This window comes from Arachis hypogaea, chromosome 13, assembly GCF_003086295.3.
Source record: "Arachis hypogaea cultivar Tifrunner chromosome 13, arahy.Tifrunner.gnm2.J5K5, whole genome shotgun sequence".
In the NCBI taxonomy this organism is placed as follows: Eukaryota; Viridiplantae; Streptophyta; class Magnoliopsida; order Fabales; family Fabaceae; genus Arachis; species Arachis hypogaea.
The window spans coordinates 13,460,985-13,480,106 of NC_092048.1; the positions used below are offsets into that span (position 1 = coordinate 13,460,985).

Consider the following 19,122-nt stretch of genomic DNA (forward strand, 5'->3'; position numbering starts at 1 on the left):
GTTTAAAATTATTTGAGGACCAAATATATATATATATATATATATATATATATATATATATATATAACCAATTTAGATTACTTTAGTTGGTAGACTATTAATCTAGCTAAGCAACCATTAGTGGTTCGAATTTTGCTTTGTTGTATAGTAAGTAGTAACCATTGTTCAACAACAAATTTTTAAATAGAGTTTCGATATATGACGGATTAATTCTTAACCTACCAAATTAAGAGATATCATGAAAAAAAAAAAAAGCATTTAATAACTATAAGATTTTAAGCAATATTTTTTTATTAAAATATTGTGAATTTATGACATAAATCATGTGCTTACATCAGAAAACTTGAAACAATAAACTAATTAAACTTACACATTGACAGCATCAAGATGCTACTTATTTCATTGCTTTCATCTCACAAGGGGGATGACAAAGCCACATCACTCAGAACACTTTGTACTCATCACCTAATGTGTGAGTACCATTATATTAAACAACAATTCTAACTAATTCGCCAATTTATTCAATTCACACAAATTTATTATAGAGTAATAGCATAAATAAGTCCTAAAAGATTTTGCGTTTAATTTATAAAAAAAAAATATTAGGTAATAAGTCTAAGAAAATTTTGTAATAAACTTATAAGTCTTTGAGAAAAAAAAAAAACAATAAATCTTTCAAAAATTATAACACTGAACAAAGTTTTTTCGAAAAAAAAAAAAACTAGAAGTTCAATGCTATAATTTTTCAGAAACGAACTTGACACTTTTTTTTTTCTCAAGACATATAAGTAGTCGCAAATTTTTCTTAAAAACTTAATTACCTTATATTTTTTACCATAAAAATCTAGAAGTGGATTCCAAAATCTTTTAGGACATATTTATGTTATTAATATTTATTAAATCGAGCTGCTCGGCTGCTCCTGCCTTGTGGTACTTGCAGTATGATTACATCATCAGGAGGAGGCCTACGTTTCTTGGTAGCTTGTTCAAAAGAATAAGCAATTTCAATAAGAGTTGGTTCTGAATACTTTAATCCTCCAAAGGAAACACCTAATGGCATATTCTCATTGTTGTATCCACCAGGCACTGTTATTGCTGGGTAACCACCAACCGCTAAAAATGGAACCAATTTTTGTCCCACATATATCAATGCATCAAGCTTCTTCTCCTTCATCATCTTCTCAAACCCATCTTTCGAAAGTCTTTCTAGATTTGATATTGCTTCTTGAACTTCTTTGCTTATTCCATCGAACTTGTTTGCATCTAGAAACATGTCTTGTGGATATTCAATGATTTTCTCCTGTGCCAAGATAATTAAGATAGTAATAAATTATCTATACGTGCACGGTTGAAAGTGTTAGTTAATCTTGATGATTTAGTTTGTGTGACGTTATATGTTTAGAGAAAAAGAAATCAACATTTTGATAAAAAAAATGTTTTAATATGTGTATTGATAAATATATTTAATATTTTCATCTTTTAGATATTTTTTCTGGATTACAAAAAAATATTTTATAAGCGACAAAATAAGATATTTTAGTTGTTATTACTTCAAGTAGTATATGTAAATTAGTTTAAAGAAATGCTACATACACGTTTAAAAATAATCACTAAACTAATCATTATGTATTATGTATAAATATTAAATACATATATTTTATTTTATTTTAATTTATATTTTAATATATATTTTATATCAATAATTGATTTAATGACAAATTTTCTTATTTAAATGTAATATAATCGTTAATTTTATATCCAACTGTAAAATATTTTTTACTTTTAAAATTTATTAAAAAGTCCATTTTTGAAAAAGTTCTCTAAACATACAAGTCATTATATATATCTGTAAGAAAATAATAAATAAATAAATAATTATATAAAATGATGCATATACTTACAAGGACGTAGTGTTTATAGTTGAAGATGATGAGATCTGTGAGGGATCGCATAGGTGAAGACACGAGGTTTGCCAGATAAGAATTCAAGTCTCTCTTGAGCTCAGCTAACAATGCTATCATTTCATTCTCATAAATCTCTTCAGTCTTCTCAATTACTATGTCATCCACAAGTGTCGCTCCTTGATCCCTGATTATATATTATTCAACAAGAAATTAATAATGTACTTACATTATGCTAAAATAATTTCGTTTTCATCTAATTAATTTTTTTATATAAACATATAATACTTTCTTATATTAATTTTTTTTATAATGATTTTTAAATATTAATTTCACATGAAAATAATTACATACCAATTTTCACTTAAATTCTTAGTTAAAATTAAAAATGTATAAATGTGGCATAATGTAAAGTGGTAATGTATAGCAGAACCTCATTATTTGGAAGAGTTGTTGATATGTAGCATTCTCGACAGAATTTTCAGGAAAATTATTAAAAGAATCAGGGTATCTCAAGATTCCAAGTCTTTTTCCTTGTAGACCACGAGGATTCAGATATTGAGCATAGCCACCCTCTGGAATGTGTTTTGAGGCATTAACAGTCCCTTCATCTTTCTCATCTTTCCCTACAATTACGTCAAGAACATAAACTGCATCTTCTACCGTTCTAGCCATAGGCCTGTTCATCCAACAAAAAATTACTTAGAATAGTTTATATTTTTTGTTGAAGTCATATGCATTATTTCTCTCTCTTGTCCTAAGTGAACAAGTATATCTAATCTAATTCCGTAAAATTAAATATTTTATTAATAAAAATAGATATGTGTAAAATTTAGCAAGTATATTATAGTAGAAATTCACGTATAACTATCTTTATATGAAAATAATAAAATTATCTAACACTATGAATTTCATGTGAATCTTCACCGTGTATTATGACTTGAGACAGATGTTGTTATTGTAGAAGACATTTTCCTTCAATAATAAAGTTTAGAAAATAATTTAAAAATTATATATAAATGTTTTCATTGTTATATTAGTTTTCGAAATAAAATATAAATTAAATTTTTTATCTTAAATTAAAAAAATATTTTATTATACTTAACATACAATATTAATTATTTTGTTAAATTTAATTTAATATCAAAACTAAAAATTAATTAATTAACCCAATACAAAAAGCAATAAATAGTGATAGTGAAATTTATGTAAGAAAGACCAACTAATTAATTATAAAAATGAAAGTCAAAATATAAATTAAATTAAAAATATACAGAATTAATTTTTGGTTAATTAATATTGATTAATTTGTAATTATTTAATATTAGCCAACTTTAAAATTTAAGATTATAATTTAAAATTTAAAATTAAATATTTATAATTTAATATCTAAAATTTAAGATAAATAAAATAATAAAAAAGATGCTGATTAGAGAAATGGATCCTCACGATTTTTGTTAACGCTTAAAGAAATAAAGTGTGATCTCTTTTCATTAATTTTATAAATGAGATCAAAATTAAATATAAAGAAGAGTATAATAAAAAATAAGATTAAACAATTGACATCATCCAATTTTTATTAGTGATGTTGATTGCAAAAGAACGCGATATTATATAGTGATGCGTGCATGTGCTTTTTGATTGGCATGCATATTATTATAAAATAATTTTTTTTTGTATGACGTAATAAATTTAAAATTGTATGATGCAATATATACCCAACGGAATCTTGTCTTAGAGAAATAGGGATCACGCCGGATCTGCTAGTGAGGTTAACGGTGGGTTTGATTCCAACGATTGAGTTGTATGCTGCAGGACAAATTATTGAGCCATCGGTTTCAGTCCCTAACGACACCGTTGCAAAGTTTGCTGCCATTGATATTGCTGATCCACTGCTTGATCCGCACACTTCATTGCTCAAGTTATAAGGGTTCTGCATGCCATCCATGCATCCATATCATTAATCACAAATAAAAACATAATATCCGTAATTACATATTTATTTTAGTAATAATTAATAAAAATTAAATAAGATAACTTTAGACTGTTAGAATTAATTTTTTATTATTTTTCAAATATTATTGTAATAATATATTTAGGTTTATTTTGTAAAAAAATGATATATTTATTTAGTTTAGTAAATTTTTTTTTTTTTAAAATAAAGTTCTTGTTCTTTATAACTCAGTAGAAGTTAAAAGTCGTGGTTGAATAGTAATAGATTGACTTTCCTGATTTAGCAGCATAACTAACTTGGTGACAGTTATATTTAGTTATGCTGCCAGATAAGTTAGTTAGTATGTATTGGTTAACTTACTATTGGAGTTAGATGTTAGTTATTGTTTGAGTTAGAACATAATTATAGAGAAAAAATGTCAAGATTATTAAAATTTTTTATTTTTTAATCATCAGTTAATTATTAATATTTAAAAATATGAGATAAAATATATTATTGAATTATTAAAATAAAAAAATTAAACTAAAAAAATTGAGTTAATAATTAATTAATAATCAAAACAATAAATTTTGATGGTCCATAATATTTTTTTAGCTGTAAACTTGTAGTTTAGTTTGTTTAGTTAGGAAAAGTATAGGTAACCAACAACATTTTTGAATAATGTGTAAATGTGAATTAATAGGATTAAAAGAGTAAATTTAATTAGTAGCATTAAATTAGGATGTAGTGCATTTTTATTTGATTGGTAGTTGTTCATGTTATTCAAGATAGTCATTGTTTACCTAGCATTCCCCAGTTAGTTAATTAGTTGTATATAAACTAATCAATGTACGTGTTTTCTAAAGTTTGTTTCATCATTTAATGCGGAATTTCATTTCTGATTTTTCAGAAGCTCTCTCCCACTTGCCACCTCCAAACCTGCACTTAGAAAGTTTTTTCAACTATATATTTTTTCCTTTTTTTAAATAGGAAAACAAATTAAAATGATTAACCAATTTAGAATCTTAATTAATTAAATTTATTACTCAAAATTTTAATTACCTTGCCTTGGCCACCATAGGCAGACCAACCACCAGGCATATTGTAAGACCTAAAACCATTCCACTGCTTCAAGGTGGCTTTGCCAAGAATTATGGCCCCAGCCTCCCTCAACTTCTTCACCACAAAAGCGTCCTCCGCCACCACCGACCCAAGAAGCGCATACGAACCGGCCGTGGTACTCATCTTCTTCTTTTTGAAATCAATGTTGTCCTTTACCAACACCGGTATTCCACTCAACTTTGTCCCTCTTTTTCCCGCCAAGCGCTCTTCGTCGGCTTTCTCAGCCTCAAATTCTGCGTCCGGATTTAGATCCGAGACGCCACGAAGGATAGGGTTTCTTTTAAAGATCTCATCTTTATACAACTTAACTAGATGCTTTGATGTGATTTCGTTTCGCGCAAAAGCGCTTTGGATTTCGTCGATGGTTGCTTCTTTTAGTTGAAACATTCCATGAACATGGCTTGTTGCAATGATCATGATGAGTAGTGTTTGAAGAAGCAGCAATGAGAAGAAGACGAAAGCCTTTGCCATATTAGCTTTAGCTACTTCTTTAATTTTTAGTGAGTAGTAGTGTGTGGTTTGCACCATGCATAGGGTTGCTTTAAATAGAGTTCCATTTGCTTTCACTCCCTTTCATTTCAAATCATTATTTTTAATGTGCACAAATTTTTACTCTAAATTACTTAAAATAGTTATCAATAGAAGATTAATAAAATGTATAATCATAACTCAAAAGAAAGAAAAAAGCACATGATTTGTGGAGTGTATATATAAGAAGTTAAAGCCTAAAGGTGATAAAACTTTTATTTCTTTTTACAGGTAAACTATCAAAGTTGTCTTAAAACGGATATTTTTTAAAAGGTTGTAACATGGTAAATTATTAGATTAAAATTGAATTATAAACATAAATAATGATAATTATATTTGCTAAACTAATTTTAACGTTTAAAATTATGACAATGAAAAATATAAATAGAGAACATTTTTTGATGAATTTAACATCAATAATTTAGTTAAGGATAAATTAAACTTAAATATTTATATTCATGTATTAAATTATTATATTAAAATTTTTAATTTTAATAAATATAAACTAATTTAAAAATTATATCTTTAAGTGTTTTTAAAAACATCTCTACTTTTAAAACCTATAAGATATAACACATGATCTTTCTAAAAAGCAAAAGAAAAATCTTTAAAAGACTTTACCAAACTAGGTCTTAAGTTATTTAGTAGAAGTCGTTACTCTCTAATTACTAAATTAGTCATTATATTTATATAAATATTTATACATATTATTTTATATTTTTTTATAAAATATCAACTATTAAAATAATATTCACATCAACATAATTAAACTTTTCATTAATAGCATAGTTTAGCTTCAACTATGGGAACCTTGAATTTTGTCCTAATATATCTAAGCATATAAAAGATATTTTGCATCAATTGATATTAAACTTAGATTACATTGAAAATAGGCAAAAGTGAAAAGAGAATAAAAATTATATATTACATTATTACAAAATAAAAAACATGTCATTCCATAATTACATTTTATGGTGCAAAAGTACTGTATATACAAGGGTTCAATTAAGGAAGAGTGAGTTAACCTAAAGAGCACCAAAAAACTCACAAGATTTGTCTTCTGGAAGGTAGCAAATCTATAAGTTCGTCCTCAAAAGTCTGCCAATAAATAAGACGGATTGGCTCATCCCACTAAAATAAAAAATTAAAGATGGTCTACAAATTTTATCCTACTCTATTTTTTGGCAAATTAGCGTTGGTCCGTCCTAAGTTTTTTAATTTGATTTTTTTAATATTATTATTATTATCAAGTGAATAAAATATTTAATAAAAAATACTTGATAAAACTCCAATATGAAAGAAAATTATTTAAAAGTACAAAAACACTTGATTTTTATATTTTGAGTAAAGTATTATTTTTGGTTTCCAACAGTTTAGGTCAAATCTTAATTTGGACTTTAATATTTCAGATATTTTATTTCAGTCCTAAAAATTTTTAAACATCCTATTTTAATTCCAAAAAAAAAAATTTAAGCGGGTTTAATATTGTCTAATCATTAAATTTGACACAAACCATTCATATATTAAAGAGCCAATGGCATTAAATTCTAATATGTAAGTAAAATCGATCTACCAACAATAACTAATTTACAAGTTTTTCTTTTGATTTTGTACAAAGGTGAAATTTTGTACAAAAAGAAAATTAAAGAGTAGAAGAAGTGTTACAATGCAAGAAGGTTTTTGGCAGGGGCGGAGCCAGGTGGTAGGAAAGGGGGGCGATGGCCCCCCTAATTTTAATTTTTTACATGTAAATTATATGTAAATTTCAGTTTAGCCCCTCCTTAAAATTTTATTTTAGTCTTAGTTTATTGTATAAATATTTTTGGCCCCCCTCTAATATTTTATCTAGCTCCGCCCCTAGTTTTTGGTTATGATTTTCTAAGACATGGAAGAAAATATGACTTAACTAGTAATATTATAATGTCTACATTACTCATTCTATTAACTATTAGTGTCAAATTTAACGATAGGACCACATTGAACCTGTTTAAAACTTTTTGGAATAGAAATAGAACATTTGAAATATTAGGGACCAAATTAGAATTTGTCCAAAACGGTAAAGACCAAAATTATACTTTACCCTTATATTTTTATATATAGAAAAATGAGACATACACTGCTACTCCAAAACCTACAAGTTAAACAGAATGATCACTAGAAAAAAAGGTCTCTTGCCACACTTTTTTCTAGCCACACTTTAAAAGCGTAGCCAAAAGAGGTCAATGGCCACACTTTTATGAAGGTGGAGATTGATTAGAGATTTGGCCACGTTTTTCTTTCCATGCTTCAAAAGCGTGGAAAAATGGGTCAATAGCCACTCTTTTATAAAGGCGGCAGTTGATTAGAGATTTGACTATATTTTTTTTTACCACGCTTCAAAAACGTGGCCATAGAGAGCAACTGGCACACTTTTGAAGAGTAACGACATGGTTTCGTTATAGTGACACTTTTAAAGCAGGTCCGTTTTCTCTAACTCTTTCGGCACGCTTCAAAAGCGTGGCCACAAGGTTCCAAGAAAAAGGTTTCGTTCCAGGTCACCCCTCTTTCTTCGAAATTTATGAGAGTTACATTGCATACTCTTTTTTCTTCAAAAAACCCTAACAAAGAGCTCATCGTCGGCGCTCGTCCTTTCTCCTCTGTTGCAATGCCTCCTTTGGCACTCCCACCGTCGTTGCTCCCACCCTAAATCCTTAACCCTCCTTCAGCGGTGATTCTCTCTGGCGGTGACTCCCACGCGGCGCTCACTATCCCTCACAAACCCTTCGTCAATGCTCGCTCCACCACAGCTCCGTTCGTTTGTGCTCAAACGCTGTAAACTCTAAAACTCCTTTGGTGGTGATTCTCTCTGGCATGGCCTCCCTCCTTGGCACTCACTCTCTCTTGCAAATTCTCCGTCAACACTCCTTCCACTGTCGCTTCCTTTCGTCGTTGCAAACTCCTAACCTTCTGTCTTTCCTCTTTCGCAAACTCTCTCATGTTGCTGCAAATCCTAACCATTGTTGTTCTAGCTATGCATTGGAGAAGGTTTGTTGTCCTAGCTAATTTTTTAAATTCATTTTGTGAGTTGTCACAAAATTAAAATAATCTATTATGGATATTTGTCACTTTGTTATGGATATTTATCATTATGCTTATCTTCAAAATCTCTGAATTTGTTTGGTGTTGTCATTATTTTGCTTGTCACAGTTACTAGCTTTGGGGATATGATGTTTATAGCTTCTGTTCTTTCTGAGATATCAAAGTGGAGGAGAACAGGTGTTGGTGACTTAAGCACATTATACAGAAATTTGAGCACACTATACTTTAGTTCTTTTTTTGCCATGTTACATGAGATGAATTATTTAAATAATTCGTTATTGATTGTTGTTGTAATTTAAAATCCTACTCTATTGATTTTTAATAATCTATTTATTATTTAAATACTGTTCTATTAGTACCCAGGTTTATCTTTTTTATCCTTTTTGAATCTTGGACATACAACATTTCAAATTGCTTGCTTTCCTTAGAAGAACCACGTTGATTTTAAGTTCATCGTCGTTGCATTTGAGGATACATGTATCCATAAATCAAATTTTATTTTTTTTTACATATTAATTTTAATTTATCTATTTATTAGTTTGGTTATTTATTTTATTTATTATTGTTGTTCCTAGGTAATCCACTTTTTTAATTGGTAAAAGTACTTTTAATTAATTTGGAGAGAAAAATATTTAAGTTATAATTTGCTAAGGTAACAATTTTATAACAAAAGTGTTAGAGATATGATATGATTAAGATTTGATTTAGTAAAATTTTTATTTTTAAAAATAATTTATAAAAATTGGTTTTTAAAATATAAATTTTTAAAATTTGTATTATATAGGAGTATATATGGTCCAGTCTGGTTCAAAGGTTTGGTTTGAATTCGAACACTTTCGAGCTAATTTGATGTGATTTTATCGGGTCTAGAGTCGGATAAGGATCTCAAAAATAGATCCGATAATTATTTAGAGCCGAGTTTGGGTCAAAGCGAATTCGTCTTCACCCGGCCTATGTGAACCTTAAGGGGACTAAAAAAATATATATGTTTTAAATTAATTTTAATATTATGTTATATTAATTATGAGCTTATTATTTTGATTTTAATTACACTTACTAAATTAGAAAATAGATCAAAGAAGTATGAATTAGAATTTATGAATAAATTCAAGTTCAAATATAGATATTAACTTCTCAGTAACAAGTATATTTTTTTGTTCTTTATAAATAAGTATATCATAATTTTTTGACATAAAGTTTATCAAGATCCAAACAATATCGTTTTAAACCCGGTTTTAGTGTGACACAAAAGTATTTCACCGGATCTAGAGTTGTATAAGGATCTCAAAAATAGACCCAGTCATTATTTAGAATTGAATTCAGATCAAAACGAACCTGACTTCACCCGACCCACGTACACCTCAGTAACATAATGTTTGGATAGTTTGGTATATGAAATTAAAAATAAGTACAAACAACAATAAATGTGTTTAGTGAAATAATTTTTAAAATTTAACTAAAAAGATCATAATAGACATAATTATAACAGTAAATTTAGATATTTATTAATATATGAATTAATCTCGATAAACACAAATTAATTTTAAAAATTTTTGTTAGATACTTTTAAAATACCTCTTATTTTTAAAATTGTAAATATAAGTATTATTATTTTTATTTACTAAATACAGAACAAGAAGTTTGTATTTTTTTATTAATAGCATAAAAATTATCCAAAAAACCGATGTAATTAAATATTTGCATAAAATGTTTTACACAATGCATTAAAATTAAACTCTAAAAAAAATATCAAAATAACCATTTGAAATTAATTTCTTATTTATATTCTCCGCGAATTTAACCAATAAACTATATTCTCCGCGATAATCAAATGAATAAACCTCAGCTTATTTATGTTATTACAAACATATGTTTGTATCTAAATTAATCTCATACCACATAGAATCTTACTTATTCAATCTGTGTGCCTGGGGACGAAAACCATTACAATTTATTTTTCTAATTAAACACTCTACTATTAAATACTAGTTGCCAATGCTTAACAACCTAACACGTGTCTATCTAGTATATATCTACACATGTAGATAAAACTTAATTCTACACCATCGTAAATGCTTTGAAAAAGAGGTCTAGACAAATAAAGAAACTAATGGTAGGGTCCTGTGTCCTACCACACTATTCATACTCCATTTAAGTGCATTAGGCATTTTCTGGTTACTTTCATGATGAGAAGGAAAAGTAAAATATATATATATATATATATATATATATATATAAAATATATATTAATACTTATTTTACATGAAAAATTGCATTGTGTTAATTTGTCTATTAGTTATTATTAAAATAGACTTAATAAAGTTCAAATTTCATTCAGTAATAAATAAAGAATAAGTTAATACTATATCTTATCTTATATAGAATAAGTATAATTTGTTTATAGTGAATTCTTAATGCTAATACATTAGGAAAAATTTCAAATGATACAATAATAATACTAGTATTTTAATAACTTAAGTCGTTAATCTCAAAGTATTATATATATGAGTATTACAAGTTGTTGTGTTAATTGGGACTCATGATTGGCATGTTTTTTTTCCTTTTGTGTGTTGATAGAATTGGCATGTTTTTCCTATGATGATATAATCCTCTTTTTGGGTAATGGTGATACATATCCAAATGGATGAGATTCTCGAATATAAAAAAGACCTGTTTTATTGGACTTAGGACGTGTTATGATAAGTGGTCCTTTAAGGCTTTAACCCATTTGGTAACTTTCCATATTCGGTGGTAGCAAGCTGCATATGGACAAAACCATGTTTGGTGCCTTTTGTGGACTCCTGTGCCAATAATGGCACCTTTATGTATATACTTTCTATATTGGGTGGTATGAAGTTGCATAAGGACCAAGCCATTTTTGGTGCCTTTTGTAGACACTTGTGCCAACAATGGCACCTTTATATATATATATATTTATATATTCTTTAACTCTTTATATTGCGTTTAGAAAAAAAGAAACTGAGATAAATATTAAGAAATAAAAATTAAATTAAATTTTTATATTATATTTGATATAAAATATATTGAACTGAGTTATTTTTTAATATCATATGTGATTTAAGATGAATATAGAAAGTGAGGAATAGATTTAGAATTTTAAAAGTTAAATAAGAGTATTTAAAAAAATTATTATTAAAATTTTAGTATCTATTTCTAAAAATTTCAGTTTTTTGTGATTTTACTTTTTAAAAGTATTAAAAGGACTAAAATTTTAATTTTAATTTCTGATCACCAAACACAAAACTCAGTTTCAGTCCCAATTCTAGAAAAAAAATACAAACCTAATAGTTTTATTGAATTTTCAGTTAAGTCTATATTTTTTTAAAATTAAATCTTTATATCATATTAAAATTTTTAATTAAGACTTTATTGTGACAAAAATATTAGAATTAATGAAATATTTTGTTAAACAAAATAAATATACTTAATACTTGATTGAATATTCCATTTTGTTTAACAAAATATTTTGTTAATTCCAACGTTTTTATTACCATAGAAATTTTTCAGTTATAAAATCTAATATGATATAAGAACTTAATTGAAAAGAAAAAAATATATAAAAATTTAATTAAAAACTCAGTGAAAATATAAGGATCGATAGAGTAATAATTAAACCATATTTTAATTATTTGGATACAATTAAATTTATACAATACTATAAAACTTTAATAGATAAGTGTTATGGGGTTACCTAAAACGGGATTGTTTTTGGGCCTGAACGTGAAGTCCAAGCTCTTTTGGGCAGCATTCGACTTTTTTTGTTGCCAAGGTACTGCTATCTGAGTTTCTCGTGAGGAGGTGAGGGTGGTACGTGCAAGGGACTCCAATACTTAAATTAGAAGGGTTTTAAGCATGTTTTTTAATAGATTGAGTTCTGAATATATATGAGAGTGTCAGTATATTTATAATAGAATAGATAACTACCTTTTAAAGTAGTTCCATTTTTATTGGTGGGTAGCTGTTCTTTTTTATAGGGAAGTTGTTGGGATCTCCTTTCTAAATAAATAAAAAATATCTTAAGAGTTAGTTACTTGTTTAAATAAGTATGGTTTTATTATTGTCGCCGCGTCCGACCTCTACAAGATCAGATAAATGTAGGTAAAATTAGATCTCTTAATTAGATGTTTATTTATTTTGGACCTAGCTGTATTTTTGACAGAATATAAAAAATAAGATCTAGAGATATTTAAAAAATGCAATTTAATTATTACAAAAAAGCACTCTTAAATGTGACTAAGCTAACGAAGATGAATGTTTGTAACTTTTTTATATTATGCAGATTGGGGATGCATTAGTGATTAATGATGACACTGACAATAAAGAAATGGATTATTTTCTTGCTACCCATGCAATCATCTCCGACCAAGCAGCATATGATATTGAAAAATTTTGTGATTTCTCATCCTCAAAGACCACAAGTGAGTGTGATGATGCCTCTTATGCCTCATGAGTACAAGAATGATGATAATCTCACTGCTTATTTAAGAAACCTTATGTAAGCTTTAAATTTCATTCCTGATTTTTTTTTTTATGGTAATGTTAGAAAAATGATATTTAAAATTATTTTATATAACATAATATTTATAATTATATAATTATTATATATAAAATTATATAATTATTTTAGTAATAATTAATTAATAATAAAATAATTTTAAATTATTTAAATTGATTTTTTATTATTTTTTAAACATTATTATTTTTTTAATCCTTAATTATCTTTTTAAATAACTTTATTAAGAGTAATAATTATTAAAAGTACTTGTTTTGCATTGTACATTAAACTGACTCATATTTTTATCTAATTTTGATAAAATATAAGTTGGTCAGATATACAATACAAATGAGTCATTTAAATATTTTTTTAATTAAGAAAATACAATATATAGTTAAGATGAATTAAGAAAACTTTGAATTAATGGCTTCTTTTATTTTGTGTTGTTTTGTAGATTGTGACTGATCCATGCAGTGAGAGTCATGTGCATGCACATATGAATAGGAAAGATGTTCCACGTCTAAAAACAAAAAAGGAAAGAGGTTCAAAAAGCACACCATGCAAATGTCGATAATTCTTTCTTTATTGGGAACTATGCAGTTAGTGGTAGCTCTTCTCTTTGATAGTGAGGTCATGGTCTCTCTACTAAATTTTTTTATAAAAAAGTTAGAAATTCTTCTTTTATAAAATAAAGTTAGTTCAATTGGTTAAATTTTTTTACTCTTAATTTAATAAAATTATAGTTGATTTTCTTTCTCAACATTTGTTCAATTTTTTTTAGAATTTAATTTTAATACACTGTTAGTAATAAATTATTTTATACGTATATCTAATTATATAATGTTATATTAACAAAAATAATTACTTTTTATATTAACTGCGTAAATGATTATCAAAAAGAACGATTATAATTACACAACGGTGTAAAACGTGCATCAAAATTACACTTTGTTTTATATAAACTTACAAGTGAAAATTGAAACGGATTTCTGACATACAACGACAATAAAAGTCCAATCTCATTATAATAGGCTTCTAACACACAAACATAATAAGGCCTCATAATAATTAACAACTGATTGAGGCGTAGTTCGCTACTAACAAACCTAAAAAATCAAATTGAAATCTAAAATCAACCTAAATTAAGAAGAAAACGAGAGGCACTAATAATGCAGCTCACGCAAAGATCAAAAATTGAAATTTTATTGGAAGAAGAAAAAGAGAAGACGCAGGTCAGTGCAAAGTGAAATTAAGTATTTTTCATTCCACTAGTTTAGTGTTATTGAAATATTTAATTCTAATTTAATTATTAAAGATTTTAAATCACTTAAAATTTTAAAAAATAATTATATTTATAAAATTTATTTTAATATAAATACTATTATGAAATAGTAATTCTCTAAGCTTGCTTATATACATTTATGCATCCTGTAAGACATAAATGCTAAGACTAATTAATGAAATGAACAAGGTTGCCTTCAAAGATTTATTTATGCAGCAGAATTTAATTACCAGTTTACCACAACTCTGGTTAGTTTTTTGTACATTTGAGTATAGTTAACACACACTACAAGAAAATAAGCTTTTTGTTATGTTTTTAAAGCGTGGTAAAAAGTCAAAAAAAGCGTAGCGATAATTTTTCGTTACGTTTTTTAAACTACCGACACGTTTTTAAAAGAGTTACATTTGCAAGAGTGCCGGTTATTATATCGCCACGTTTTTAGTAACCTATCGCCACGCTTTATTTTTGTATTTCTTTTTTTAAATTAAAATAAAAATACAAATTTATGAAGACCTTTATGAAAATGATTACTGATAGTACAAACCCATATCTATCTGCAAAAAACAGTACAATTCCTATCTCATCAAAGCACAAAAACAAAAAGACAGAATTGAAGAAACATATTATAGAGATAGTAGATGAAGTACTTGTGAATCAGGAAAATCGTGAAAGATAAAGATGGAGCTATTCGAAGCTTGGATTCCTGCGAAGAAGGAGGAGGAGGAGAGAAGATGAAGCGGTATCAGGCATTGGGGGAGCAGCTATGGTTGATCAAAGAGAACGCCGGACCATAAAGCGCGATTCCCAGTGCACTGCGTTCATTAGCACCGCGCACAGGGCAACTCTGCCTCCTCCAAAACGGCGTCGTCCAGCTCCAATTCCCCTCACAGCTCCGTAATTACAGCGTCGGAAGGTTAGGGGTTTGCAACGATGGAAGGAAGTGGCGGCAAGGGAGCGTCGACGAAGGATTTGCAAGAGAGAGTAAGAGCCGAGGAGGGAGGCCTTGCCAGATGAAATCACCGCCGAAGGAGGGTTAGGGGTTTAGTGCATACAGGGGACGACGAAAGGAGTAGCAACGGTGGGAGCGTTGGAAGAGGGAGCGCCGACGGAGGCATTGCAACATAGGAGAGAGGGCGAGCACCGTCAATGGGAGTGTTTGTTAGGGTTCTTCGAAGATTTTCAAGCCATTGTTTCGAAGGAGAGTGTGTTTCGAAGAAAAGAAAGCATAGGGCTCTTTGTTGTGTGTATGTATAATGTAGCTTTGATCTCATTGTTTCGAAGATGAAAATTCTTTTTTTTTTGGGAACCTTGTGGCCACGCTTTTGAAGCGTGCCGAAAGAGTTAGAGGAAATGGACACCCTTTAAAAACGTCAGGATAACGAAACTATTTCGCCATGCTTTAAAAGCGTGCCTGTTGTTCTTTATCGCTACGCTTTGAAACGTGGCAAAAAAAGAACCGTGTTCAATCATGAAGCAATCGCCACCCTCATAAAAACATGGTCATTGACCCTTTCAGCCACATTTTTTAAGTGTAGTAAAAAAAGCATGGCCAAATCTCTAATCATTTGCCACCTTCAGAAAAGTGTGCCCATTGATCTCTTTCGCCACATTTTAAAGCGTGACAAGAAAAAACATGACCAAATCTCTAATTAATCGACATCCTCATAAAAGCGTGGTCATTGATCCTTTTTGCCACGCTTTTAAAGCGTAACAAGAAAAAAACGTAGCCATAGACTTTTTTCTTGTAGTACCATGAACAAAAGAATCATACAAGTTACACCGATTAGTTTTATCTATGTACAACTGAGTGAAATTCTTAGATTTCAACAGTCCTCATCGTCACGATCATCATCATCATCTTTGTCCCAATCCAATGAGAATGCGGTGGCGGATTCCATCAACTCTGTTAGTCCAGTGAGATCCTCCAGGTACGTGGGATGATTAATTGCTTGGAGTATGAACTCCATCCCTTTGTTTCGATATTCCTATAAAACCTGATGAATGGTTTACATTTTTATAGAACAAAGGGATTAAGAAAATACATACACATTCATCTTTGAGATATCTAAAAAGATCATAAAAAAATTAGTTTACATTTCAGCTCCAATAGAGTTATGCTTATGCATGTATCAGAATAAATTACAAGGAAAAAAAAATAGAGACTATAATTTTGATGTGGCCCTTTTGTTAAAGGGAGTAAATTTTGTAAGGAAAAGCATGGTAGTTGGTAGAGAATCAAGAAACGGGGAAGAACCAATGATGGGTAATGGAGAATCATCAACGCCGCGCTTGTTGAGCTTCAAGGAAGAGAATCTGTACCAGAAGCCTTCATCGACGGAACTTTGCATCGGAGCGAATTGAAGCAAAGCTCCTTCCTTTTTCGACATGGCTCTGTTCAATTGTGGTTTGACTTTTGCTTCTTTCTAAACGGAATGCGAATATGAAGATGATCTGGGTTGTGGTCGAGTTCCCAATCTTCATGGGGTTCTTCAGTCAACAACCTTTGTGTTCATCAATGGAACTTGTTCATTCAGTGTTTTTTTTCGGTTTGGATTCTTCACCTATCAAACGGGCCAAATTGGATCTGCTTGATATGGGCTTTAGTGTTTTTCTGGCCCGATTTAATTACTTGACCCATAATACAGCTCGGCAGGAATTAAAAACAAAAAATTTTAACCTATCACACGCAGTGCATGCAGCAATCCATTGACTCTTAGATAAAGTTTAAATTTGCGACAAATTATCCTATTTAAGTCGGGTTGAAAGATACTGTGACCAAAAAAATTTTTTTTTAACTAACTTTGATTAGTTGAGTAGTTTTATTAACTTATCTAATTAAATAAGTATAAAAAATTTAAATCTACCAACATACTATGTCCTTTAACCATTTCTTCCATGTTCGATTCTTCCTTAGAGATAGAATAGAAACAAAACTTGCTTGTTTTAAAAAGTCACTCACTTTATATTTCTGTAGTATTCAAGAAAGTAACATTAAATTTTTAATTAATAGATATCATGGTACAAATTAAAAAAAATTAATTTATATGTAACAATTAATTAATCAATGACAAATTTTAAAACGAAAGTCCAAACGAATTAATTTTGACCTCGCAAGCTGAAAAATACTATAAAAAAAGGTTTTCACGGATAAGTTACAAAAGGAGTTTCTAACAGCTCAAACAGCTCAAAATTTATATATGATCCATCAAGATTTATTAGTTACTTTGTTCCATTGAGCAACTTAGGCAAAATTGAAAAATCATATATAAATTTTGAAGTATCCAAAGGATGTTATCCTTGGTTGACATAGCACCCTATACCTAACGAATTGGATTCCTTGTCGTTGTCCCTCTTTATTTAATATTATTTATTTATTTACTAAATATAGAATTATTTCGATGCTTCTATTCGATATTTTAATTTTTTTTAGATTAATAATTTTATGATAATTAGCCTCCAACTCGAAGTGAAAATAACACAATTTTATGAATTTACTTACATAGCAATAACTTGAGATAATTAATTAAAAATAAAATATATTATTTTATTTTAAAATTTGTTAAAAACATTAAAAATATCTGTAAATTTTATTTTATTTAAAAAATTTTTAATTTACATCACATATATTCTTAATAATTATATTTTTAAAAAATTTAGGACCAATCGAACAAGAATTTAGATACTATTTTTGAAATAGAAATAAAATAATAACCAATATAGAAAAAAGTAGAAAAAAAATTATTAAACAATGACAACATTAAAATCCAATTCCTTCTTGTGGCCGTGACAAATTCAATGTCTTCCAAACAAACCATACACTGGAATATCTCTTTCATTATCCCACTCGGTAATGCTATAATCAAACACAAACCTAAAACAAAACTCATGTTATAATCAAACACTTTTTTATAGTGATAATCAAACTTCAAATCTTCTAAATTACCCGGCCTATCGCATCACCAAATGAAAAATTACCAAAATCTGCCAAATAACTCAAAGGAAACTTAGAGATTTACAATGAAGTTGCTAACCTTAGAATTCAATGGCTTTGTTGGCTTCGATTCTATCACGTTCTGCAGAATGGAAACCAAAAAAATTAAAATGAAAGAAGAATAAAGTTGAACAAGAGATCAAGAGTTTGTTCGGTCTCAACGTGTGTTCAAAGAACCAAAATATGTACCCAACTACAATCAAGAATTTGAAAGAAGATAAAACTTTTAATTCACATATATAATTTTAGTGTTTACATAATAAATTCACATATATAATTCTATTTTATTATGAATGTATATAACTTTTAATCTAATCATAAAATCATCATCGCAAACTAATTAAACTTATATGAACCGTAAAAAATCATATATAATTCTTGAAGTATCCAACCGATGTATGTTATCCTTGACGAGTTTATATAATATAATAATATAATATAAATACAAGGCTCCGATCCATCAATGCTAGCTATATATTATGATATTTTTCATGTGTATGTGGGTCTAGATGGTAATGTCATGATTAATAGAAGGAAAACGATGCTGAGACCCTAACTACTTTTGTCATACATAATATGTGAATAACATATACCAACACGTCACTACAACAACAAAAGATTCAAGATTCAAGATTCAAGCTAAGATTCAAGATCTCTTGTTATATACCTAACTAACATGGATTCCTTAATTCCGTTGTCCCTAGCTCCCATATATATTTAATATTATTTTGATATTTATTATTGGCCAACTCAAATTGAAAACAACACAAA

The 19,122-nt window shown here is 28.3% G+C and overlaps 1 protein-coding gene across 1 annotated transcript; it reads right to left on the reverse strand.

Moving 5' to 3' along the window:
* Nucleotides 1–273: 273 nt before the first annotated feature.
* Nucleotides 274–5,637, reverse strand: LOC112737328 (probable amidase At4g34880). Its single transcript, XM_025787172.2, has 5 exons — nt 4,897–5,637; nt 3,620–3,834; nt 2,335–2,580; nt 1,902–2,088; nt 274–1,300 (listed from the first exon to the last, which is right to left on the reverse strand). The coding sequence occupies exons 1-5, from the start codon at nt 5,482–5,484 to the stop codon at nt 887–889; spliced, it is 1,650 nt and encodes a 549-aa protein (XP_025642957.2). The 5' UTR covers nt 5,485–5,637; the 3' UTR covers nt 274–886.
* Between the last annotated feature and the right edge of the window lie 13,485 nt (nt 5,638–19,122).

Bases quoted from the DNA above. Each gene is read 5' to 3' on its own strand.
- LOC112737328 (XM_025787172.2), bottom strand. From the start codon at position 5,484: ATGGTGCAAACCACACACTACTACTCACTAAAAATTAAAGAAGTAGCT. The intron at 2,089-2,334 runs GTTCTGCTATAC...ATATATAATCAG, and splicing joins CAACTCTTCCAAATAATGAG to GGATCAAGGAGCGACACTTG. The intron at 1,301-1,901 runs GTAAGTATATGC...ATCTTGGCACAG, and splicing joins ACTATAAACACTACGTCCTT to GAGAAAATCATTGAATATCC.